Consider the following 26,852-nt stretch of genomic DNA (forward strand, 5'->3'; position numbering starts at 1 on the left):
CGCTCCGGTGCTGAGGTCTCCCTGGTCCCCTGCTAGTATCTGCAGAAGAGATGACGTCATGTCAACACTTGAAATAACAGACTGGTGGGTTAAGTGTGACCCTTTTGTTATTTTAGATTATTTTTGAGTTTTCATTAATGAATGGCAAGAGGTTATTTAGGAAGTTGTTAGTGATCAGTTAACCCCTTAGTGACCAGCCTGTTTTGGGCCTTACTGACCAAACGTTTTTCTTCCTTTTTTCATCGTTGCGTTCCAAGAGCTATAACTTTTTATTTTTCCGTGTATATAGCTTTATATGAAGGCTTGTTTTTTGCGGGACAAGTTGTAGTTTTAATGGCACCATTTCGGGGTACACAACTTTATGATTAACTTTTATTAACTCTTTCTGGGAGGGAGATGGGAAAAACGGCAATACTGCCACTGCGTTTTTATGTTAAATTTTACAGCGTTAATTTTTCGGTATAAATAACAATCTCTTTATTCTCTGGGTCAGTACGATTACAGTGATATCAAATACATAGTTTTTTTTTTTACAATATACAACTTTTTTGCAATAAACCCCTTTTAATTTATATTTTTTTTCTTTAAAAAAAAAAAGATTTCAATTGTTGCATTGCCGCTGCCCAAGACCCGTAATTTTTATTTTTGTTTCTATGGAGTTGTGTGTGGGCTTGATTTTTGCAGGACAACTTGTATTTTTCATTAGTATCATTTTGGAGTAAATGGCGCTTTTTGATCGCTTACGTTTTTTCGGTGGCAACTAAGAATAAATTGGCACATTTTTTTTTTTTTTTTAACCACTTAATAGTCCCCAAGGGGACTATAACAGACCGCTTTTTGATTGCTTTTAAAATGCAATGCACAATCCCTATAGTGCATTGTGTTTTAATGGCAACGCTATTCTAACATTGACCAGCAATCGCATTTGCTGGATGCCGATGGGAGAGAGTCCGCTCCCTCTGTCAGCACTTTACATGCGGCGGGCGCCATTGCCCATGGCATGTAAAGTGTTAAACAGCCCGCATCGACACTCCTTACAGTCCGGGCTGTTGAAGCAGGGCCGCGGCTCTTGTGAGAGCAGGGACCCCACTGCACGGGGGACCCGTGCAGTGTTAAGACTGGGCCGCTGTAAAAAAGTGGTGGCCTAGCCTAAGGCCCTTAGTGACTGCTGTTAAAAACACACATGGGTGGTCACTAAGGGGTTATTAGTTGAATATTTTTTGCTGTCTACTCGTTGGAAATCGTTGCTCTTTTGCCCCAATAGCTTTTACACTGCTAACGATAATCTTGTAGGTAGATTTGTTGACTTACGGCAAACTATTTCTTGCTAGTCGTTAGATTGCTCATGCTGTTAGGCTAGTTTTACACCTGCGGAATGCCGCAAATCAGCCAAACTGCTGTGTGCAGCGATTTTTGACAAATTTGTGGGGTAGCAGCTGGATCTCTGTCGTACCACATTAGTCAGTAGGGTCCGGGCAGGCAGGTGGCAGTATCCAGTAATGTGGGGAACTCTGGCTGTGCCGGAACAGCCACAGATGTGAAAAAAATTCTAATATTTATACAAAAATATAACTATGCTCAATTCATCTCGTAGGTCCTTTTTAGATGTGCGCTGCCTCCCTTTACAGATATTAAATTGCCTAATCGAACAAAAAACATCTGAGGTCTTGTATTATGTTTTTTTGTAGCAGGAAAATGGAACTGAATATTACACACTGCAGCTGCTGAACAACCTCTTGAGGGGTTGCTTTATCTGTCAGCATAAACGTCAGATTCATACACCAGAATGTGGTGTTCATACGGATTTTCATTGATATGCATTATATACATATGTGGACTCTTTTATCAAACACTGGCGTTCGCTACGCCAGTCTTGATATCCCCTGCGCAGTCGGAGGATGTGCAGAATATATGACAACCTGCATGTCTTGTAAATGGAGCACATTCTTCTGTCTGTGCACTTATAATAAAATCTACAACAGCTCCTTAAAGAATAAAAACACAAATCCGAAGCTAAATGCAAAAACAATCTGCGTTTTGTATTTAGCTCCATAATTCAATGTGCAAGTGTGAATGTAACGTTACTATGTCAATAAACAATCATTCGATCCTAGAGTAGACTTGTATTAAGAGGATTGTCCTGTCTTGGAGCCAACAGCTCTATCATCCTGACCTGTGTCCTTGAACACAAAAAAGCTGACTTGCCTTCCCGTGGTCCCACTGCTGCTCCGTTCCCAGCTACTTCCAGTCCCCACAGGACCAGGAAGCAGCTGGGTCCTGTGACTGCTGTGGCCAATCACAGGCCTCAGCAGTCATATTTTGCTTGACTGTTATATCACAGCTAGGATGTACCCTTCAAGCTTATGTGGACCAGGCATTCACAGGACCCAGCTGCTTCCTTGTCCCACGTGGGCCAGGGACGGCTGGTAGGTGAGGCGGCTTTTTTTTTTTTTTTTTTTTTTTTTTTATGTTCAAGGGATAAGGGTTGTCAGCTCCAAGGCAGGATTACTACGGGCCACCTGATTACAAAAGTAAAGACCATTTGAAGTACCTATTATGTGTATTTGATCTATTCTTCAATATGCTATACCTTCGGGCAAATGTCTTGTTCTTAGAATCTAGTCTTGGGCTCCAATATGCGTATTCAGGTGGGAAGTAATCTCTTGCAAGCCTGATATTCTGCAGACTTCCAAACCGCTGATGTATTATTTCTTCTTTCCTTTTCAGAACAACTGGAGTAATCCCCTCCTTAAACAATTGTGCAGAGATGTAAGGTTGCTTTGTTGCGTGCATGCGTGTGTTTACAGGCAGTTTTCAAAGTAAATGGAGACAAGAAAAGGCATGTGCTTCAAATTGTGCTAAAATACAAAATCACCCTCACAATTAAATGTGTTGGAAGATTCCAAGGAGGCGTTCCATGATTCAGTGCACAGTGAAGATGCAATACAATTTCTTTTGCTGCCGGAGGGGAAACCCGGAGTGTAGTGCCGGAGGCCCCTCTCGCAACAAATGGAAGGAGAAGATAATCTAAGCAGCCAAGTTTCTGTGTTTCGCCATGTAAAATGTCATCCGTTCATGTACAATATCATTGTAGTGCATGCTTTCAGTTGTAAGTAGCCAGATATCTGTACTGTATAATTTCCTTTCTGAACAGCTATGTACAATATGCACTTGTTCTATTTATAAACTCCTTCAAAAGCTACAGATGTTGAATGTTTAAAATGTAAATCTCTAGGTCACCATTTCATGAGTTTTAGTTTTTGTTTTGTTTTCTAACTGGTTTTGAGTGTGCAAATGTCACTTTTGCACTGTAATAATGTAACTTATTAAATTCTAAAGCAGATAACCTTTTTGGTGCAATACGATTTACTGTGATGCTTCTCTTACAAGAAAACAATGTCCGTCACTGCAAACGCATGTTTGGCCGCTAGGCAATTGTAAATACATTCAGTTGTTGCTGACTGGCATCATACAGACATGGTTTCCGATAAATAAAAGTTTGTTCTACTATAGACGCACTGGTTGAATTGTCTGTTCTTTCTCTGCATGGGGTTTCCTCGTATAAAATAGATGAGCCGAATGGCGTCCATTTCGCAATAATCGGACAAGATGAATTATGTCCACAGCATATTCCTCATTCAACTAGCAATAATGAAAGGGGATCCTCTGGCCTTCTGTCTGAATGGAGCGGTACTGCACATGTCGGGCCATTGCTACATTCACTCCTTTGGGGGAAACGTAAATGTCGTCATCTGTTTTGTAAGGATCATCCAGGTAAATCTCTTGCTGACCCCTCTATCTTTGCTAAGCATTCCCCTTCACCAACCGTTTTAGCCCTTTTGCAGACGGGACAGCAGGGAGGCTTGTTTTACAGCCAGTTGTCTTACAGCGTCTCACAGGACATGGCTGATATCCTGGGACAGAGAATGTTTGTAACTGTAATAGGAGACAGGATATGAAGGGAGGACATACTAGGCTACTTTATTTCTTTAGGCATTTATCTGTGTTTAACCCCTTGGTGACCACCACCCATACGTGTTTCCACGGCCGTCACTAAAGGGCCTTAGGCTGGGCTGCCGCTTTTTCACAGTGGCCCGGTCTAAGCGCTGCACGGGTCCGGCTCTCACATGAGAACCGTGGTCCTGCTCTAACAGCCCGGACCGGCAGGAGTGCTGATCCGGGCTGTTTAACGCTTTACATGCCACGGGCAATGGCACCCGCCACATGTAAAGCGCGCTGACAGAGGGAGGATAGGTCAGCAATATTATTTCCAGGATAATCCCCTTTAACCTAAAGGCCTTGTGTGACTTTTCTGGGGATACTATATCTCCTTCAGGAGAGAGTCTAATCTGTGTGAGGAATCTTATAGGCCTCGACTTGTTTCAAAGGTTGAATATTGACTTTTAGGATAGCTACCTTTTACATATGGTGGCATTCATTTTCTAAGAGCTCATTTGAATGCCCTCTTCTCAGAATTCTAGGATCATTGCCTGGCCTATAAAACTTCTTACGTCAATTGAGTGCTCCACAAAAGGAGATATAGTATGCCCTGAATCCAGACCTAGGCCTCTCATTCAGTTAAGTCAGTACACTCAGCTCTGCACTGAGTTGCTGCCAAGTTCAAGTCCTGTCTCAAGGCCTGTTTAGGTTGAACAGTGACTTATAGGATAACTATCTTACATCTGGTGGCAGTAGAGGCAGAGCTTGCTAAGAACTTATTTGCATACCCTCTTCCCAGGCCTTGTGTGTTCTATTGTGGTTTTCATGCAGAATTTTGCATAGCTGTGAGTGTTAAGGTTAATCTGATCACTGTCTGTTTTATTTTCCCAAACTGAAACGTTCAGGCCACTTTTAAACTGCAATGATAGTACCATACCGGTTTTCAGTAAAATAGCTTTTGTAGGAATTGCTTTTCATGGTGGCTACATATTTCTAATAATTCTTGCTCATAGCAAAATCAAGTTTAGTCACTTTCTGGGGTGTTAAGTTATGCATATTCTTTATCTCCCTTCCTTTTACCATGGTGATACTATTATTTTCAATTGCTCTATGGACAGCTAGTCAAAAAGTAAATGATCACTGCTCCCTGACAAAGGGTTAAAAGCTATTCAGAAATAGTAACTCCAGACTAAATTCCAAGAGGCAGTGTTTATATCTCCATGAGGTGTGTGCTGATCTGTGTCCCCTACAGCTAGTAAATCATCCAGGCACAGATTTCTTGCCAAGGTCATGCTGGTTGAAACCACACACTGATATACCAGTCATTTGTACTTACAGAATAACAATAACTGAAACCAACACGTCCTGACAATTTAAAGAGCATCTTTTAGCATGATCAAGCTTGATGGTGTTGATCACACAGAGTGAAATACAGGGCTGCCATCAAGGCAGTACTTGTGGTACTGCAGTTATGGGCCCTGAACAACTGAAGGGCCGTGGCCTAGCCACTTCGGTTCTGTGACATCAGCCTAATTAGTAATTACTTAAAGGGGTTGTCTGCCTTCTTACTGATGAACTATCCTTTGGATAGGTCATCAACCTCTGATCGGCTGTTTGAGAAGGCAGCGGCGCTCGCAAGCTGCTTGAAGCTTTGTGGGCGCAGCTCAACCTCATTGAAGTGAATAAGATGCTGATGACCTAATCAAAGGATATATCAGAAGTAAGAAAAAGGCAGACAACCCCTTCAAGTGCAGTGAATACTAATAAAACTGTGGCTCTTCTGTTCCATATGAGTTGGGGGAAGGACCCTCATTTACAGACCTTTTTATTAAACAAATTGTTTTACAGAAAAGAATAACTTACTTTCCAGCTTGTCTTTTACCATAAAAAAAAAAAAAAAGTTGGACCATAAGTTACACTTTTCTGCCCAAATCTGCACTAAAAGTGCCTAAAAAGCTACTATATGGTGATACTATGTGCTTAATATGCACAGAAAATCCAACCCTTGTAACGGTTTAGTACTATAGTTTAGTGGTAAGCTTGCTGCCTGCCATGTGCAATGCTCTAGGGTTCAATTCCTATTAGACATGTAAAATAATTTCTTTACTAAAGGTTTTGGCAAAAAGAAGGAACTTGCTTTCCAGCTTTTCCTTTATGGTGAAAGTCACACTTTTCTGCAAAGTTAATACTATAAAAATAGTTATTGAGAAAACACCATTACAATAAATTCTGTAACGTAATTGCTATTAAATATCACAAAACGTTATTTGGTATCTCTAATTATAATAGCCTGTCCAATATAGTAAACATTTATTTGTGGTGATCAATAAAATGTGCAGATAAAAATTGCACAACAGTTTTTTACTTCATTTAAGCTGTAATTAAAATCTTTCCAATGTGTATGCCAAAATGACCTGATGCCAAAAAAATTTAATGTTATGGCCCCTTTGACTATAATTGTGAAAAGGGACGTTTGGGGAGTGGGGGGCACATGGTTTGCCTGTATGGAGCCCTGAAATTCCTGAAGGCAGCCCAAGTGGAACACCCTCTTCCTTGCAGTAATCTGTTGTACTGAGAAATTTGTACTTTTATTATTTTGCTACTTTCATGTTCAGAGCAACAATAAAATAAAAATACTAAAAGAAAAATGACAGCTACCTTTTATCGAAAAAAGAGCAAAAATGTTTCACATAACCAAATGGAAAAAATAGTTATGGCTTTCATGTACTTAAAAAAATGCACCTGGACTGGGAGGAGGTAAATGGTCAAAGTGAGAATAGGGTTGATCATGCTGAAAAGTGCTCTTTCAACCTGGGGTACTGCCAGCACGGCTATGCTGTATTATGGATGGGGCAATAAAATGCATGCGTTTTTTGCAGCAGCATACCTAAATTACAATAATGCAATTCTACTTTGTAATTAATGTTTAATTCCGTTTTGTTGTGTGTTTTCCCTGTGCTGGAAGAAAACGCACCATAAAAGGAGGTACATTTTTTGCAAAAACCACGTGCATATTTTTTTTTTGTTTTGTTGCATCTAAAAAACGCAGCACAGCCACATGTGCCAGCACTCTTACCTGATTTAACATATCACATTGAGCATTGTCAGTTGTATTTGGCATCATCTCATACTATATATACGTGCAGAAAACCAGCTTTTAATACATTCTGTTAGAAATATATATTTTTTCCTTAGATCATTTGGACAATAAATAATATTTAATGTGAAAAATGCTCCTGAATTCATTGCTACCAGAATTAACAAAACCCTATGTTGGCTGTACAAATGTACCATGTGATACTTAACATATACTTATGTCTGTATGCACACAAATACTACTGTTTACATAAAATATGTGTAGAATATATACACACAAGTAGAGCTGAGCGAATTTCAGCTTATGAAATTCGTTCACACTTTGGTAGTAAAAGGTGAATTGCGTTATGGATTCCGTTACCACGGACTATAATGCAATTCTATGACTGAATGCATAAAAGAATGCCTTTTAGAGGCATTCAGTAATTCATTCCGTCATAATAGAAGTCTATGGGCTGCAAAACGAACCCGTTGTGCAGGAGAGGACTCCCCTGCATAACGGAAATGGGACGGATCTGTTTTGCAGCCCATAGACTTCTATTATGATGGAATTGCGCTATGATCCGTGGTAATGGAGTCCATAATGGAATTCACCTTGAATATGAGTTTCGCTCATCTCTACACACAAGTAATGTTATATATATTTGTATATAAACAAATTTACATTCAAAATACAGTCCAATTTGATAGTCAGTGCGTATTTGTCATGTGCCACATTACAGTAGTCAGAGCTGTTAGGAGCTTGACCCTAAACATACAGCTAGCTAGAGCTACAATGGAAAAGTTTAGATCAAAGTAGTCGTGTTAGAATGCTCCAGTCAAATTCAGACCTAGATCCCATTGAGAATCTGTGGCAAGACTTTTTGCGGTATACAGACGTTCTCCATCCAATCTGACTAAGCTTGAGCTCTTTTGCAAAGAAGAATGGGCAGAAAATTCAGCCTCTAGATTAGGGATCGACCGATTATGGGTTTTACCGATTATCATCCGATATTCAGGATTTTGAACGTTATCGGTATCAGCATCTATTTTGCCGATATACCGATAACGTATTGGGAACAAGGATCGCGCTGCTGACAGCGCTCTCCGTGTTCCCTCAGCAGCACAGGGGAGAAGGAAGCAGTGTCCTGCTGCTGCTGCTGCTACCAATGAGAGGAGGGAGGACAAGAGGAGGGGCGGGGCGGGGCTGGGCTGTGGCCACTGCGCCACCAATGAAGATAACTCTCTCATTAATTCATGTACACGAGGCGGGAGCTGGCTGCCGAATCACATAGCCGACTCCCGACCTCAATGAGCAATAGCTGTGATCCGCGGTAGTTAACCCCTCAGGTGCCGCGGATCGCAGCTACTGCTCATAGAGGTCGGGAGCCGGCTATATGATTCTGCAGCCAGCTCCCGCTTCCTGTATATGAATTAATGAGAGGGTTATCTTCATTGGTGGCGCAGTGCGCCCCTCCAACCCCAGTATTAAAAACATTGGTGGCGCAGTGTAAGCCTGGGGCTCCGATCGGTTACCATGGCAGCCAGGATGTAATTGAAGCCCTGGCTGCCATAGTCAGCTCCATGCTGTTGTGTGCACAGGGCAGCAGGGAGAGTGTGAAGTCCTATTCACCCTGATAGAGCTCTATCAAGGTCAATAGGACAAGGGTTCTAGTCCCTAAGGCTGCGTTCACACAGGCGAGATTTCCGCGCGGGTGCAATGCGGTAGGTGAACGCATTGCACCCGCACTGAATCCGGACCCATTCATTTCAATGGGGCTGTTCAGATAAGCGATGATTTTCACGCATCACTTATGCGTTGCGTGAAAATCGCAGCATGCTCTATATTCTGCGTTTTTCACGCAACGCAGGCCCCATAGAAGTGAATAGGGTTGCGTGAAAATCGCAAGCAAGTGCGGATGCGGTGCGACTTTCACGCATGGTTGCTAGGTGACAGTCTATTCACTGTATTATTTTCCCTTATAACATGGTTATAAGGGAAAATAATAGCATTCTGAATACAGAATGCATAGTAAACTAGCGCTGGAGGGGTTAAAAAAAAATAAACAAATTAACTCACCTTCTCCTCTTGATCGCGTAGTTCCCAGTCTCTTCTGATGAGCTGTCGGCTAAAGGACCTTTGGTGACGTCAGATCACATGCTCCAATCACATGGTCCGTCACCGTGGTGATGTCTGGATGGCACTGTTATGGGGACATCTGTGGATGACACATATAAAGCATCTTATGCTGTGTGCCATCCACAGATCCCCCGACATAACAGTGTCTCTGCAGTGCGAATGACCCCCAATACAGGGGCTGGGGGCTGGCATCTGGATTAGGAATGACAGCGGGGACTGGTGCAATCCCTGTAGTCTAATGCACCGACCCGCTCACTGTTGTATAATCTTATCTAACCTGCAATGTTCAGATATAATAAACATGTGTAATCCATCTGTATTACTTACAACTAAGTTCCGTAGCAGATAGGAGAGAGAAGGCAGGGCGGGCGACGCGTCACTCACTATGTCATGCGCCCGTGTCGCCTGATTCATTCATAAAGTGGGGGGGCGCAGGCACATGACGTAGTGAGTGACACGCCGCCCGCCCACTCTCCCGGCCTCCCTCCTGCCTCCTCCCTGCTACGGAACTTAGTTGTAAGTAATACAGCTAGATTACACATGATTATTATATCTTAACAATGCAGGTTAGATAAGATTATACAACAGTGAGCGGGGCTGGTGCAATAGAATACAGGGACTGCACCGCTGCCATTCGTAATCCAGACGCCGGCCCCCAGCCCCTCCTCTCTCTGTTGATACACCTGCCGACCGCGCTGTGCTGCATCGTGGCAGCCGTGTATCATTGTAAATTACAGCATTTGCCCCATAAGACGCACTGCTATTTTTGGGGGGGGGGAGTGCATCTTATAGGGCGAAAAATACGGTATATATTTTTTTCCATCTAAGGCTACTTTCACACTCGCATATTGGCTTTCCGTTTGTGAGATCCGTTATGGGCTCTCACAAGCGGTCCAAAACGGATCAGTTTTGCCCTAATGCATTCTGAATGGAAAAGGATCCGCTCAGAATGCATCAGTTTGCCTCCGTTCAATCTTTCAATCTCCATTCCGCTCTGGAGGCTGCCTGCAGCGTTTTGCTATCCGCTTGACGAAACTGGGCCAAACAGATCCCTCCTGGCACACAATGTAAGTCAGTGGGGATGGTTTTCTCTGGCACAATAGAAAATGGACTTTCAATGGAGTTCATGACGGATCCGTCTTGGCTATGTTACAGATAATACAAACTGATCCGTTCATGACGGATGCATGCGGTTGTATTATTGTTATGGATCCGTTTTTGCAGATCCATGACGGATCCGCCCAAAACGTGAGTGTGAACGTAGCATAATATAATGGATGCAAAATGTGTATAACTGAGGCTAGTTTCACACCAGCACTGCCGGATCTCTTTGCGTTTCAGCATTGCATTTGTAAATGGGGATCGGCAGAGATCTGGCTACATTCCGGCAAATATGCCGAGAATCGTCCGGGAGAAAACTGCTGCACTGAAAATAAAAAGCTTTGAAAAAATAATTATTTCTTTTTATTGCCATATTCTGACCTACATTATATATATATATATATATATATATATATATATATAAACCAAAAAAGAATCACAGCAGCACAAGACCAAAAAATAGCGGGTGCAAGTCCTCTCAGCCGCAGGCTAAAACGGCTATAAACAAGTATAGTATCCAAAGATGAGGCGGCACTCCAAATGAAATAGAAAAGTGGATCCTTTATTCCCCTCTGTGCAACGTTTCAACCGTCTCAATGCGGTCTTTCTCAAGCATATGACATAGTGTCATATAAGGGTATATATACACCCACAATACATTGAAAACAATAAAAGTGGCAATTATTCAATACTGGATGAAATAACATAAATAGTACATTATATAGTATATAGAAACTCCCGTGATTTATATGACCGGGTGGTTTACATAACATAGTGTTCATCATAATCCAATGCAGTGTACACACGCATTAATCATAGTGATAACATGATAGTGAGTTGATTGACCAATATCAAATTTCATCAATATAGTGTCATATCACCTGTGTACATAAAGATAATTCATTAAGATTAAAAACTCACACCCGGGCGTCTGGACAGGAGCGCCAAAGTCTGCGTCCTCACCGCCGAACCACGCATGCCCAGAGTCTTCGTCACGTCACAAGAGAAACGCCCCAAGGAGAGGAGCCAAGCGTCGTCACCATGGAGATGTGGAACCACATGACCAGAGCGATCGTCACGTGACCCATCGAGAGGACGCGCCGGGTAGAACCACACCAACGAAGCCGGACGTGCGTCGCCAGGCAACAATGCAAACATTGCTGTCACGGCAACAGAAGCCCAGCAACGTGCGCAGAGGTCCGCCCCAAACAAATGACAGACACGGACACCAGGGCCACACGGATCAGCAGGGGGAGGGGGAAGAAATATAGACGAGGGGAGAGAAACATAACGGGCACCGCAACATAGAAATAAGTGGATAAAAGGAAACCAAAGAGTTCCTCAACGGGTCACTATATATTTATTTCAGAGAGCGGAGTGAACGTGGCTTATTAGAGTATATCAGCACTGGGAAGAAAATCTTCATGACCTGTGCCATACTCACATTATAGGACAAGAGGACGGGGGCCAAAGGGTCACGCCGTTCTCACGGCAAAGACCCCAGGTCCAATGAGGGCATGGGTTCAGAGACACGTCCATGCCACAGGTCCCAAACCCAACAACCGACCCTTCAGTCCATAAAATAGAGAAAAAAAACACCACTCCAAACAAACAATATAATTATAATTGACCCACACATTGTATAGCTTAACCAATATAGATGCGCCCAAGGATCTCTCCCATAACCATAATCCCAACACAGAGACGCAGAAGAGGACGCACACCGTCCACGAACACCACCAGCGGAGCACCAATAATCTAGAGAAAGAAAAGAGATTTTATATAAGCAATAAGACAGAAAACTGTACATCTATATAAAACAAATTGGTTATATAATTAATGACACCAATATAAAATTCACATACACCAGGGCATAACCAGGAGAGGGACAAGAGAGAATAGCAAAAAAGCCCCATCCTATAATACACTCCACTTAAAATCAACGTTGAGACCATAAGGTCTCAGTGTGTTGAGGCGATGGATCCATCTCAGCTCCCGTTGTTTGAGAGCCAATGTCCTGTCACCTCCCCTTCTAGACAGAGTGATCTGGTCCACTAGCATAAATTTTAAATCCTTCTCCTTGTGGTTGGCCTCAACAAAATGTTTAGGAACGGGCAGATCTTTTCTTTTTTGTTTGATGGAAAACCGTTGATTATTTAAACGTGCCTTCATGTCACAAGTGGTCTCCCCAACATAAAGGAGACCACAAGGACAGGAGATCACAAAGGAACTGTTACATGTCAAGAAATGATCAATCTCATACTGGGTCCCCGTAACCGGATGAGTAAACCTCTCCCCCTTGGTCATGTAAGCGCAATTAACGCAACCAAGGCAGGGATAGGAACCCCTCCTGCGAGGGCCAATATGAGACTGTACCAAGGTCTTGACAGGAATGTCCGCTCGAACCAATTTATCCCGAAAATTGGCGGAGCGCCTATAGGAAAGCAAGGGCGGCACTGTCAAAGCCATGACATTGGAAAAATTACTCTTAAGTATTGCCCAATGTTTACGGACAATACGAGCAATTTTGACACTTAGTTCCGAATACGTCGATATAAAAGGTATCCTCTCAACTTTGTTATGTATATCATCTGGTGATATCTGTTGTGAATCTTTCACCTTGATAAGGTGTTTATTAATCACCCGAGCAGGGTAACCACGTTCCCTAAACTTGTGCATCATCTGAGAGAAACGAGTCGGGAGTAGATCAGGATCCTGCACCACCCTCTTAACCCTGAGTAGTTGACTATATGGTACAGAATTGATAATAGATCTTGGGTGACTGCTGCCATAGTGCAGCAATGTATTACAATCAGTGGGCTTTGTGAAGATGTCAGTAGATAATTGGTCACCCACTATGGTAACTGTCATATCAAGAAATTGGACATGACATGATATATATATACACTCACCTAAAGAATTATTAGGAACACCATACTAATACGGTGTTGGACCCCCTTTTGCTTTCAGAACTGCCTTAATTCTACGTGGCATTGATTCAACAAGGTGCTGATAGCATTCTTTAGAAATGTTGGCCAATATTGATAGGATAGCATCTTGCAGTTGATGGAGATTTGAGGGATGCACATCCAGGGCACGAAGCTCCCGTTCCACCACATCCCAAAGATGATCTATTGGGTTGAGATCTGGTGACTGTGGGGGCCATTTTAGTACAGTGAACTCATTGTCATGTTCAAGAAACCATATTGAAATGATTCGTGACATGGTGCATTATCATGGTGCATTATCCTGCTGGAAGTAGCCATCAGAGGATGGATACATGTTCTCATTCTGTTTACGCCAAATTCAGACTCTACCATTTGAATGTCTCAACAGAAATCGAGACTCATCAGACCAGGCAACATTTTTCCAGTCTTCAACAGTCCAATTTTGGTGAGCTTGTGCAAATTGTAGCCTCTTTTTCCTATTTGTAGTGGAGATGAGTGGTATCCGGTGGGGTCTTCTGCTGTTGTAGCCCATCCGCCTCAAGGTTGTGCGTGTTGTGGCTTCACAAATGCTTTGCTGCATACCTCGGTTGTAACGAGTGGTTATTTCAGTCTACGTTGCTCTTCTATCAGCTTGAATCAGTCGGCCCATTCTCCTCTGACCTCTAGCATCCACAAGGCATTTTTGCCCACAAGACTGCCACATACTGGATGTTTTTCTCTTTTTACACCATTCTTTGTAAACCCTAGAAATGGTTGTGCGTGAAAATCCCAGTAACTGAGAAGATTGTGAAATACTCAGACCGGCCCGTCTGGCACCAACAACCATGCCACGCTCAGAATTTCTTAAATCACCTTTCTTTCCCATTCTGACATTCAGTTTGGAGTTCAGGAGATTGTCTTGACCAGGACCACCTCCCTAAATGCATTGAAGCAACTGCCATGTGATTGGTTGACTAGATAATTGCATTAATGAGAAATAGAACCGGTGTTCCTAATAATTCTTTAGGCGAGTGGATATATATTTACATCTACAGAGCTGTGTGAGGACAATTTTATTTTTTTAAAGATGATCTGTAGTTTTTATTGATACCATTTTGGGGGTTTGTATGACTTTTTGACTGTTTATTTTTTATTTTAATTCTGGGGAAAGGGGGATTTTAATATATTTTTTTTTTAATAGGCACCCACTTCTATTCAGTAAGGGAATTTAGTTGCCCGCATTAATGATGATAAATGTGCTGGGGCCGACGGTTGCTCCCACACCCTCTCTCACCACTGCCCCTTTTATAAAACCAGCGAGGGCAGAGAAAAAAAATGTTAGTTGCAACTTAAAAAGTTACGTTTTGTGATTTTTTGACATTAGAAAACTGCCGTAGGGGGAAAAATGATAAATTCTCTAACCTTCCCCCCCCCCCCCCCCCCCCCCAAAAAAAACCTTTAAACTTTATAAAAGATTGGATATCAGCATTGTCCACCATTCAGATTCAAACTGTTAATTGAATGGCACAAATTACAGCAAAAAACTGGTTTATGAGAATGATGTGAGTAGTAAGCAAGAAAGAAATAACTGAATGGGTCTGAGACAAACGATTCCCATTAGGTGATTCTCGAATGATTCTCCTATGGACAGCACGTATTTTGGTGGGGTGTCATCATGAGAAATACAGAGCTGTGCTCATTACAGAACACCTTAAGAAATCCACATCTGTGCTGACTTTTCTATTATTCTGTTCCATAAGCAGAACAACAAAATTGGGAAAAAAAAATTGTTTTAATCCTCACCGGTAGTGATGGACGAACATCTGCCGGGACGGTTCGCGAACAAATGTTCGCTAACCGCAAGTTCGCGGCAGGTCTAGAACTGCACAAATAGTCCCACAACATGGACAGTGACATACCAGATGTATTATTTGAATTTGCGATCTCCATTTATTATTTTTTTCAATGCAAAATATCGGCAATATAATTTTCGTGTACGCGCATGCGCAAATGCACTATAAAGAAAGTATATTGGTATATAACACCCCTATTCAATCCGTTTTTTGGGGGGGGCGACTGGTATATTACACCAGTAGAAATTATTTGTTCCAATAACGCCTGTCCCTCTATATACCTGCAGTATCGCAGCAGAACCGCACACAACTGCCGCACAATACAAATGCACTATAATATACTTTCTAACATAGTACAAGGAAGGCAATCCATTAGAATATACATAAAGATAAAACGTAACCTTTAATAATTTTACTATGAGGATCCATTCACACGTCCGTAAGTGTTTTGCGGATCCGCAAAACACGGACACTGGCAATGTGCATTCCGCAATTTGTGGACCGCACATCGCGGCACTATAATAGAAAATGCCTAATCTTGTCTGCAATTGCGGACAAGAATAGGACATGTTCTATTTTTTTGCGGAAACGGAAGCACAGATGCGGAAGTGCGGATCCGCAAATGCGAATGTGGATCCGCAAATGCGGATGCAGACAGCACATTCCGGCCCCATTAAACATGAATGGGTCTGCACCCATTCCGCAAAATTGTGGAACGGATGCGGACCCATTTTGCGGACGTGTGAATGGAAAAGATATCCCTCAAAATGAAAATAAATTTAAATTATTAAAGTTAAAGGGGTTCTGCACTTTGTTTTAACTGATGATCTATCCTCTGATCGGCGGGGGTCTGACACCCAGGACCCCTGCCAATCAGCTGTTTGAGAAGGCAGCGGCGCTTTAGCAGCGCCGTGGCCTTCTCACTGTTTACTGCTGGCCCAGTGACGTCACGACTAGTATCAACTAGCGTGGGTGGGGCTAAGCTTCATTCAAGTGAACAGAGCTTAGCCCCGCCCACACTAGTTGATACTAGTCGTGACGTCAGTGGGCCGGCGGTAAACAGCGAGAAGGCCGCGGCGCTGCTGAAGCGCCGCTGCCTTCTCAAACAGCTGATCGGCGGGGGTCCAGGGTGTCAGACCCCCGCTGATTAGATGCTGATGATCTATCCAGAAGATAGATCATCAGTTAAAACAAAGTGCAGAACCCCTTTGAGCAAAAAGCATAGATGTGGTAGGCAATAACAAGTGCTCGCCGGCACTAAATCAAAAACCATCTATCCCTGGGCTAGATGATGATGTGGTATTGAAGGACAGGGTGGGCAAAGAACTGTCCCTGATATTGCCCTACAAGGGGGTGCTATTCTGGTCCTTATAGCCTAACCACAGACCACCCTCCCTGATAAGAGTGACCCCGTCAGGAACCTTACCCTATATAAAGATGGCCCTAGTAAGCCCCTAGCCCCCTGACTTCCAGGTAATCACTATATAGATCTATGTGTTTTTGACTCATTATAAAAGTATAAGTATATCGCACCCCTCTGTGTATCACACCTATCGATAGCACACCTATACTAGTCCTTAAAATGACTTTTGTGGCCCTATTAGCTAGCGTTTGGTGTCCCTAACAGTCTGTCCCTGCTCCACACAGCAACCTCTCCCTACACTGGCAAAACACTGAATGTAAAATGGCGGCCAGATCAGGTTTATTTATAAGGTAGGGGGTATGTCCATGTGCTGAAATGTCTCAATTGGATGTCCTGTACCACCTGATGGATGTGTCATGGGTCAAAGTTCTTCATAATGTAAAAGAATATGGCGGGCGCGAATTTCTCCATATGTTCGCATGTTCGGCGAATCGCGAACACGCAAAGTTCGCTAGGAAATGACCGCCGGGCGATCCGCAAGGCCATCTCTACTCACCGGTTTAAATTAGAGCTTTTTAGCATCTGTCGTGCTAAGTTATTGTCTGACACTGTTCGTTTTCTGCTAATTTTAGTGGAAGAAAAAGACCTTTCTTCAGGACTTTTCTTTCCGTCAAAAATAATGGATACATGACAGTATGAATTTTTTTTCACATAATAGTTAATTAGACAACAGAAGAGGAATAGAAATGGAAAGTGTTTCTTTTGTCATGTAAGCAATGTAGATGTAAACAAGCCCTCTGGATAGGTCATCAGTATCTGATCCATGGGTGTCTAAAACCCGGGACCCTTGCCAATCACCTGTTTGAGAATGCACCGACGCTCACAGTAGCGCTTTCTTGCAGCTTTGCCTAGACCATGTGTCATTATGTTCATCGAGCAAATGGCATAGGCGCAGCTCAGCCCCATTGAAGTGAATAGAATGTACGACACTGTGCTTCGTGAGCTGAGAGAAGGCTGTGGCGCTACTGATCAGATACTAATGACCTATCCTGTAGATAGGTCATAAGTCTGAGTCCTAATGTCCGAGTCCTTAAGGACACAGGGTGAACAGGTACGCCCTGTGAATTTCCGATCACCGCCGCGCGTTTCTAGGTCATTCGGGTCTCCAGTGACTGGATTACCCCGGAATAGGATGGTGATCGGTGGTGTGATAATACACCACCAATCACCATCCTTAGATCCTGAAAGGTAGCGGTGACATCAGCTCTCAGGATCGCATCCTATTGGCTGGATGGGCGGGCGGGGGTTAACTTCCCCCAGCTCTGCTCTCCTCCTCCACACTGCTTCCTTGGAGCCAGGAGAGAGGAGCCCGTCCTTCCACCTCTGAGCCCAGCACCCCCATGTGAGCCACCATAGTGCCATCTGGCACTCAAAAGTTATTAGGGACAAGTTTAGGTAAAGGTTAGATTAGGCAAGGAGACTGAGGGATAGTTTTCGGGAAAAGTTGTTTTTTTTGAGCTTCACCCTGATCGGGTGTCTGGGGTCCACAACACACTCAGCTGTGCGACCCCCCCCAGGGGTGCTGCAGATTTTTGTGTGCGTGCGCTGACTGTGGCCGACACTCTTAGCGTCCGGCCACTGTTAGCGCATTGCCCACCCCACCGCTGATCAGCGAGTTTGAATATTTTATTTTATTTTTTCAAATTTTTGGGGCTTTCATTTTTTTATTTAGTTTTATTTTTTTTTCTGTTAGGTTTAGGGTGGGTTAGGGTAGGGTATAAATGAATGTGAACACCCTGTCCCCCCACACACACGGTCACTAAATAAAGTTTTACACACACTCCCCTATGGCCCGCCTGACATTCTCGGCCGAGGAGGCATACGCCCTGCTTGTCTCCGACTCCGAGAGCCCCAGTGAGGACGAGGATGACCCCACTTTCCTCTTGTCATCCGCGTCCTCATCATCTAGTGATCATGAGCCCCCAAGGCGGCGGAGATGCCGCCAGGCGGAGCCAGGGACCCTGTGGCCCACACTAGTATGAGCAGCCCTGGGGCTCGTACTAGTTTTCCAGCCCACCTGAGCCCCCTACCGTTGAACTTGTCTGATGTACCCCAGAGGATTTTGAGCCTGTGATTCCTCTTCCAGACCCCACTCTACTGTATGGCCATGACACGTTCCCGTTTTGAGGCCATTCGGAAATGCCTGCATTATGCAGATAATGCAGCATGTCCCCCCCTCCTGCCTATGATCGCCTGTACAAAATCAGGCCGGTCATCGATCACTTCAGGGCCACATTTTTGGAGGCCTATGTACCTCGAAGGGAGGTCTCTGTTGATGAGTCTCTCTTTGCTTTCAAGGGGAGACTCATTTTCCGCCAGTATGTTCCCTCTAAGTGGGCGAAGTATGGCATGAAGCTGTACAAACTTTGTGAGAGTACCTCAGGGTACACTTACAAGTTTTGTGTGTACGAGGGGGGAGATTCCCAAATTGAACCCCTAGAATATCCCCCCACTCTGGGTGTTAGCGGGAAACTTGTGTGGGACCTTATGCACCCACCTGTACGTGGATAACTTTTATACTAGTATCCCCTTGTTCCAGTCCCTCGCCGCCAGATCCACGTCCGCTTATGGGACCATTCGGAAAAATCAACGCGGCCTCCCTACCCACCACCTCCAGGTACCTATCCTCAGGGGGTGAGACCCGTGCCCTTACCAGTGGAAACCTGTTGCTGGTCAGATATAAGGACAAGAGGGATGTCCTTGTACTGTCCACAATTCACGGTAACGGCAACACCCCTGTCCCTGTGCGAGGTACCGCGGCAACGGTCCTCAAGCCCGATTGTATCGTGGACTACAATCAGTATATGGGAGGAGTTGATCTCTCTGATCAAGTCCTCAAGCCATATAACGCCATGCGCAAAACCTGGGCATGGTACAAAAAAGTTGCGGTCTACTTGGTACAGGTTGCCTTGTACAACTCTTTTGTGCTGTCCCGGAGCGCTGGCAACACAAGGACATTTCTGCAGTTCTATGAGGCAGTCCTCAAGGCCCTGATCGTCCCTGGCCAACACTTTCCAGGTGTGGTCCCCCATACTGGAAAGAAGGGACGGTCCCAAAAAAAGTGCAGAGTGTGTCACAGGAGGGGGATACGGAAGGACACATCACTCAGTGTGACACGTGCCCCGATCATCCGAGCCTCTGCATTGACGGTTGCTTCAGCGAGTACCACACTTCCATGGAGTACTAAATTTATAATCCCCTTCCCCAATTTAAATTCTATTTGGCCACAGACAATCGCCCAGAAAAAAAAAAAAATATGGCTCTCAGACTTTGGAGACACTAAAACAAAAAATGATATTTAGTAAAACTAAAATAAATTTAAAAAAAGTATACATATTAGGTATCACCGCATCCATAAGAGCCTGAACTATAAAAATACCACATGACCTAACCCCTCAAAAAAATAAAATAACTCGGTGTAAAAAAAAGCATTTTTTTGTCACCTTACATCACAAAAAGTGTAATAGCAAGCGATCAAAAAGTCATATGCACCCCAAAATAGTGCCAATACACCCGTCCTCTCATTCCACAAAAAATGAGCTCCTACTTAAGACAATCGGCTAAAAACTAACAAAAAATACTGACTCTGAGACTATGGAGATACTAAAATGTTTAGTTTTTTTTGTTTAAAAAAGGATATTATAGTGTAAAACCTAAATAAATTTTAAAAAGTAGACATATTAGGTATCCGCATCCGTAAGAATCTGCTCTATAAAAATAACACATGAACTTACCCCTCAAATGAACACAGTCAGAAAAATAAAATAAAAACGTTGCCAAAACAGCAATTTTTTGCCAAATTTTCAATTTTAATCCATTTTTCCCGTTAACAAAGCAAGGGTTAACAGTCAAACAAAACTCTATATTTATTGCCCTGATTCTGTAGTTTACAGAAACACCCCATATGTGGTCGTAAAATGCTTTATGGCCAAACGGGGTGCATCAGGGCGCCTTCAAATGGGACATGGTGTAAATAAACCAGTCCAGCAAAATCTGCTTTCCAGAAACCATATGGTGTTCCTTTCCTTCTGCGCCCTGCCGTGTGCACGTACAGTAGTTTACGACCACATATGGGGTGTTTCTATAAACTACAGAATCATGGCAATAAATATTGAGTTTTGTTTGGCTGTTAACCCTTGCTTTGTTACTGGAAAAAATGGATTAAAATGGAACATTTGCCAAAAAATTGAAATTCTGAAATTTCATCTGCATTTGCCAATAACTCTTGTGGAACAGCTAAAGGGTTAACTAAGTTTGTAAAATCACTTTTGAATACCTTGAGGGGTGTAGTTTCTAAAATTGAGTCATTTTTGAGTGGTTCCTATTATGTAAGCCTCACAAAGTGACTTTAGACCTAAACTGGTCCTTAAAAAGTGGGTTTTAGAAAATTTCAGAAAAATTTCAAGATTTGCTTCTAAACTTCTAAGCCTTGTAACGTCCCCCAAAAATAAAATGGCATTCCCAAAATAATCTAAACGTGAAATAGACATATGGGGGATGTAAATTAATAACTATTTTTGGAGGTATTAATATGTATTTTAGAAGTAGAGAAATTGAAACTTGGAAATTGGCAAATTTTTCTAAATATTTGCTAAATTTGGTATTTTTTTTATAAATAAAAAAGCATTTTTTTTACTCCATTTTACCAGTGTCATGAAGTACAATATGTGACGAAAAAACTGTCTCAGAATGGCCAGGATAAGTAAAAGCATTTTAAAGTTATTCACACATAAAGTGACACTGGTCAGATTTTCAAAAAATGGCCTGGTCCTTAAGGGGTTAATGCCTTCAATTCCATGTTGGCAAATCGAAAGTATATATGTTATGTGTGCAAAACGGTTTGAAGGGGTTCTCCAGTGGCATAATACGTCTTTTTTTTATCTACCCAGAGTACCCCAAACACTCCATATTTTGTGCCCCATATCCCTGTTGTCAACACCTACCTTTCCATTTTCTTGGACTGAAACAATCTATAAAATTCCAAAGTGCAAACACATAGGGTGATACCGGAGAGAGATGATGATAAATAATAGATGAAAGACTGCTCTCCTCTAGGTGTTGTGACAAGTCACAACAACTGGTAGTGTATATAGAATCCACAATGCAAAGGGGCTTTCAAGCTGGAGATAATAGGCCGCAACAGTAGAATTCCGTGGGATTACAGATGTGAAGACAATCAAGGATGTAATAGAAGGGGGAAAAAAAGAAAAAAAAACTTGGATCCAGTGCTTCCAGTGATAAAAATTTATTTTATATGGATAAAAATGAAATCAAGAAAATAAATAAAGTGTGTGTCAATAGTATAGATGAAATACATTTTTATCAAATTACAGGGAAGCCCTGGATCCAAGGCTTTTTTTTCTTTTAATGAATTCTTGACTTTTCCTTTTATTGGCGTCGCTCCTCCCTGGCAGGATGTTTACATGTAGAACTTCCTGTTTTCCCTCACCTTCCTACTAGATTTTCTAACCAAACAAGCATGCTTTGCTCTGCCTGGAACACTTCACCATGTCAGGTAGGCAAAGTAAGGCCTGTGAAACATTACAGAGCAAAGCATGCTGGGTTTAGTTAGAAAACCCACAGCAAGCGGATGAAAACAGGAAGTTCTACATGGAAACATCCTGCCATGATGCAGTGATGCTGAGGAAAGTGGAACTAAAGTGTTGACATTAAAAACAGTATATGGGGCAAAATATGCAGTGTACTCTATGGCAGAAAAAAAAAAGTCATTATGAAATCAGAAAACCCCTTTGAGGGTTGTGTCACACACATTTTGTGGCAGTTTTTAATGATTCAGTTTTTCAGCCAAAGCCAGAAGTGGGTCAGAGGGGAATGAGAAATATAAAGGCAGGATTTCTAGTCTGTCCTACTGAATCTATCAAAAACTGCCACACAACGTTGTGTGTGACATCAACCCTACACACTAAACATTTGACTGCAAGACAAGTTGATTAATTCAGAATTTTCTTGTGATAACCTCTTCTTCATGAGGCAATCTTTACTTGAGGATAATTGCTAACATCATAATTGTTAAAACTTTGTGTCACTAGCACTATTATGCTGTTCTAAGTTTTGCATAAAATTGAAGAACTGCAGCATCTAAACTCTTTTCTGTACAATTGTTTGTAATAAGAATAATAATGGTCAAAACTGTGGTGCATAAAACCAGCCTTAGGCCCATTTCACACGGTCAGTATTGGGTCACTGTTTTTCATCAGTATTTTATTTTTTTCACCTTTCATTTTTTTCAATTTCAAAAAGTTTTTAATTGTTTTCCAACAAAACGAGTACAATTATCCCTTGGTTCCTTACTGCGACATTATAAACATGTTCAAAAGCACATATTTGATATTACAGAATACATACTTCTTAATAGTTGTGGCCAGCGATCCACCACACATACAGAGAATCAATAGAGAGATGTTAAATAGGTAGGGATTTCTGGAATAGGGTCTTCTTGGTGTATAAACAAAAAGATAAACAAGAAACAAAAGCATAGACAGGCACATAGAGTTCCAAGTGTTCGGTACCCTGTTTCTAGGAAGTAGTGGCTTAACATGTATGGACTCTCATCTTTTAATGTTTCCTCCGGAATACTCTTATCAAAGTGGCTTGATTAGTGTGCATACCAACGACTAGCTATCCATGCCCTCCAGGCTTTTTGGAAATTTGTCATAGAGGGCTGTTGTGAGTGAAACATTTTCTCATACATACAGGTGGAGTTTACTAGAGTGATCACTTCAGACAACGGAGGGGTATGAGAACTCCTCCAGTGTCGGGTGATGATCAATTTAGCCGCCATAAGTATGTGGGCAACCACTAGTCAATAAGGGGGTGCTATGTTATTGATTTCAATAAAAAGAAGGGCCATTTCTGGGGTCAACCCTGAGTTGAGTGAGGTAAATTCGGCTATCAGGTTTTTAACGCTATCCCATAGTGGGGAAATCCTAGGACAAGCCCATAAAATGTGGAGGAGAGAACCTCTACTTCCGCAGTTCCTCCAACAATTGGGAGACGAGGTGGGAAACATTATGTGAAGCCTGGTGGGCGTATAATACCATCTTAGGCTAGTCTTGAATATCGCTTCCTGGTGTGTTAACGCAGCGGAAAGCTTTAGTGACCGTTTGGAAGGCGGAGTGCCATTGGTTCAACCTAAAGGTCTGCTGTAGGTCTATCTCCCACTTAAGTTGGGATTGTGTTTTATTCTGCTCCCTCTCCTGAACAAAGAAATTATAGAAGAGAAATATACCTCCTTTTTTGGGAAACCCATCATGAAGGTATCGCAGTATCTCTTTAGGGATACCTCTTGTTATTCTTTCCATTTTGCTCCACAGGGATCTGATTTGCAGGAATTTATAAAATTCCCTATGTGGGATTTGATAATTATCATGTAGATGCGAAAAGGACAGCACATTGTCCTTATCCATCATATCCTGTACCGTTTTAACTCCTCTGGCCATCCAGTTATGAAGATCTAATCCAGGGATGTGGTCTGTTAAACAAGCTATAGGTACCACAGAGGCAGGGACAGTCCCTTCATCCTTTGTCGAGGAATTTTTTCCAGGCCGCCGTGGATATTTTTACTGCAGTTAGAGGGGATGTATATGGGCCTAGTTTCCAGGCCGTACCTATCAGCGAGGAGCGAAGAGTAGAGAGGTGAAGTGAAACCTTCTCCATCAAAACCCAGTGTTTGTCCGCTGGATCTTTCCACCAGTGGACTAATTGATCAAGATGGCTAGCTGTGTAGTAAGTAGTGTCTTAGATTCGAAACTCCCAGACCACCCTTGTTTTTGTGCATAGTTAATATCGAGTATGCTGTTCTACGATGCTTGGAATTCCAAATGAAATTCATCATTTGTTTCTTGGCTCTCCCAAAAAAGGTATCAGGGATTTGGATGGGGAGTGTCCTAAAAAGGTAAAGGATCTTGGGAAAGAGTAGCATCTTGTATGCCGTCACTCTGCCAAACCAAGAAATCAGACAGGACTTCATGACCTTTATATCAGCTTGTAATTCATTCAATAAGGGGAGGAAGTTTGTGTGAAACATTTTTGAGGTGGGATAAGTAAGTTGGATGCCTAAATTGATATACTCTCCTGCTGCCAATCCAGAGGAAATAGGTGTTTAAGTTGCAGTAATTGATCATGGGGAATGTTAATGGGAAGGCTTTGAGATTTATCGGTATTCAGTTTGTAGTATGAGATTTTGCTAAAGTCATCTAGTGTTGCAAATATTCTACTAAGGGAGTTTTTGGGATTGGTACTGATGACAATTATATAATCTGCAAATAATGCAAGTTTGTGTTCTGTGGTTCCTATCGTGAGGCCAGATATATTTGGGTCTTGGTGGATCATTTCCGCTAGGGGTTCAATAGATAAAATAAAGAATAAAGGGGATAGGGGCATCCCTGCCTAGTGCCATTGGTCAGGGAAAAGGGAGTTGATAGAGCTCCATTTGCGAAAACCTTAGCACGTGGATTGGAATATAAGGTCGATATAGCCGTATATATAGGGCCTGAAAACCCAAATTTTCGTAACACCGAGAAGGCATAAGGCCAGTTTACCCGGTCAAACGCCTTCTCGGCGTCCAGTGTTAAGAATGTGGTCGGGGTGTTTGAAAACTCGGCAGTTTGCAAAAGGGTTAAGAGTCTTCTGGTGTTGTCCGGGGCTTGTCGTCCCATTACAAAACCAGTTTGATCGGTTGATACCAAAGAGGGAATGATTGATAACAACCTATTTACGAGAATTTTAGCATAAATCTTTACATCACAATTCAACAACGAAATAGGTCGATAACTAGTAGTTTGTAACGGCGATTTGCCTGGCTTTGGAATGGTCACTATAAGTGCCTCCAGCATTTCTGGGGGGAATGTACCAGTTTCCTTAGCTTTGGAATACACCGGCAAAAGATGTTTGATAATGAGGTCTCCATATTTTTTGTAGTATATAGAGGAGAATCCGTCCGGACCTGGGGCCTTGTTTAGCGGGAGAGAGCGGGTCACTGCTATTATTTCTGCAGGAGAAATTGGTTAATTAAGGATTTCTAATTCGTTCAATGGCAGTGATGGGAGGTTAATTTTGTGCAAAAAGGAATTAATATCCTCTTTTGTGGGCTGGGGAGTATTAGTATCTTCACCCAAGTTATATAGGCGGGAATAATAGTCTCGGAAGGCGTTGGCTATATCTCTAGGGGCGTATACTGGGCTGCCAGTAACGGGACGGTGGAGGCATTGTATTCTTGATTTAGGCTGAGTTCACATCAGCGTTCAGCCTTTCCATTCTCCTGCTCCGTTATAGGAGCAGGAGAACGGAAAGGACGGATTCGACACATAACTGAGCCGAACGGAGCCTACGGACCCCGTAGACTATAATGGGGTCCGTTAGGTTTCCGCTCAGAAGATGATTTTGGAGCGGAGACAAAAGTTGTGCATGCAGGAATTTTGTCTCCGATTCAAAAATCTTCCTCTGAGTGGAAACCTAACGGACCCCATTATAGTCTATGGGGTCCGTAGGCTCCGTTCGGCTCAGTTATGTGCCGAATCCGTCCTTTCCGTTCTGCTGCTCCTATAACGGAGCAGGAAAACGGAAAGGCTGAACGCTGATGTGAACTCAGCCTTAGGGACTTAAGTCGTCTTGCTAGAAGTGCACCTGCTTTATTGTCCTGTGCATAATATTGGAATTTAAGGCGCCTAAGGGATTTTTCATAAGTGTACATGAGGAGGTTCCGCAAATGCAGTCTGGCCTAAGAGAGCTCTGTTAAGTTAGCCTCAGATAGGTTTTGCTTGTTCAGAGTCTCAAGCTTTTGAATTGTATACATAGTGCTTTGGATACTTTTATCCCTTTGTTTGTGCCATATGCTACTCTGCTTTATAAGAACTCCCCGCATGTACGCCTTGTGGCAGTTCCAAAGAGTATAGGGTTGGATTTCTGGGGTGTCATTTATAGCAAAGAATTTCTTAAGGGACGTCTCCACCTCCTCGCTGACGGACGGCACGGACAAAAGGTATGTATTAAGCCTCCATACATAATCTGAGGTTTTGGAGGGAGATTCCTCTAGTGTCAACAGTATTGGAGCATGATCAGACCATTGAACTGATCCAATCTCTGCTGTTGAAGCTTTGTCTATAAGGGGCCTATTAATCCAGAACATATCAATGCGAGAGTAAGTTTTATGAGCTCCTGAGTAGAATGTATAGTCTTGTTCATTGACATGCAGGAGACGCCATAGGTCATAAAGATCATAATTCCACGCCATTTTTGTAATCAGGGTTTTGCGAGTTCTAGGGTCTGCAGTAGTGTCCAGAGAGGCATTGCAGATGGCATTAAAGACTCCACATATCACCACATTTCCCTTTTGCACCTTTTGTAATTTACACAATAAGCGCCTAAGGAAACGT

The 26,852-nt window shown here is 42.7% G+C and overlaps 1 protein-coding gene across 1 annotated transcript in view; it reads left to right on the forward strand.

Annotated features, from left to right (window-relative positions):
• ATP2A2 (ATPase sarcoplasmic/endoplasmic reticulum Ca2+ transporting 2) overlaps nucleotides 1–3,386 on the forward strand; it is a 40,846-nt gene extending 37,460 nt beyond the window's left edge. Inside the window, exon 21 of the mRNA XM_040416071.1 lies at nucleotides 2,728–3,386. Within this exon, the coding sequence (XP_040272005.1) occupies nucleotides 2,728–2,741 (14 nt within the window). The 3' untranslated portion in view covers nucleotides 2,742–3,386. The remainder of the gene's footprint in view (nucleotides 1–2,727) is intronic.
• Nucleotides 3,387–26,852: the final 23,466 nt, after the last annotated feature.

This window comes from Bufo bufo, chromosome 2 (genome assembly GCF_905171765.1).
Source record: "Bufo bufo chromosome 2, aBufBuf1.1, whole genome shotgun sequence".
NCBI classification, from domain to species: Eukaryota; Metazoa; Chordata; class Amphibia; order Anura; family Bufonidae; genus Bufo; species Bufo bufo.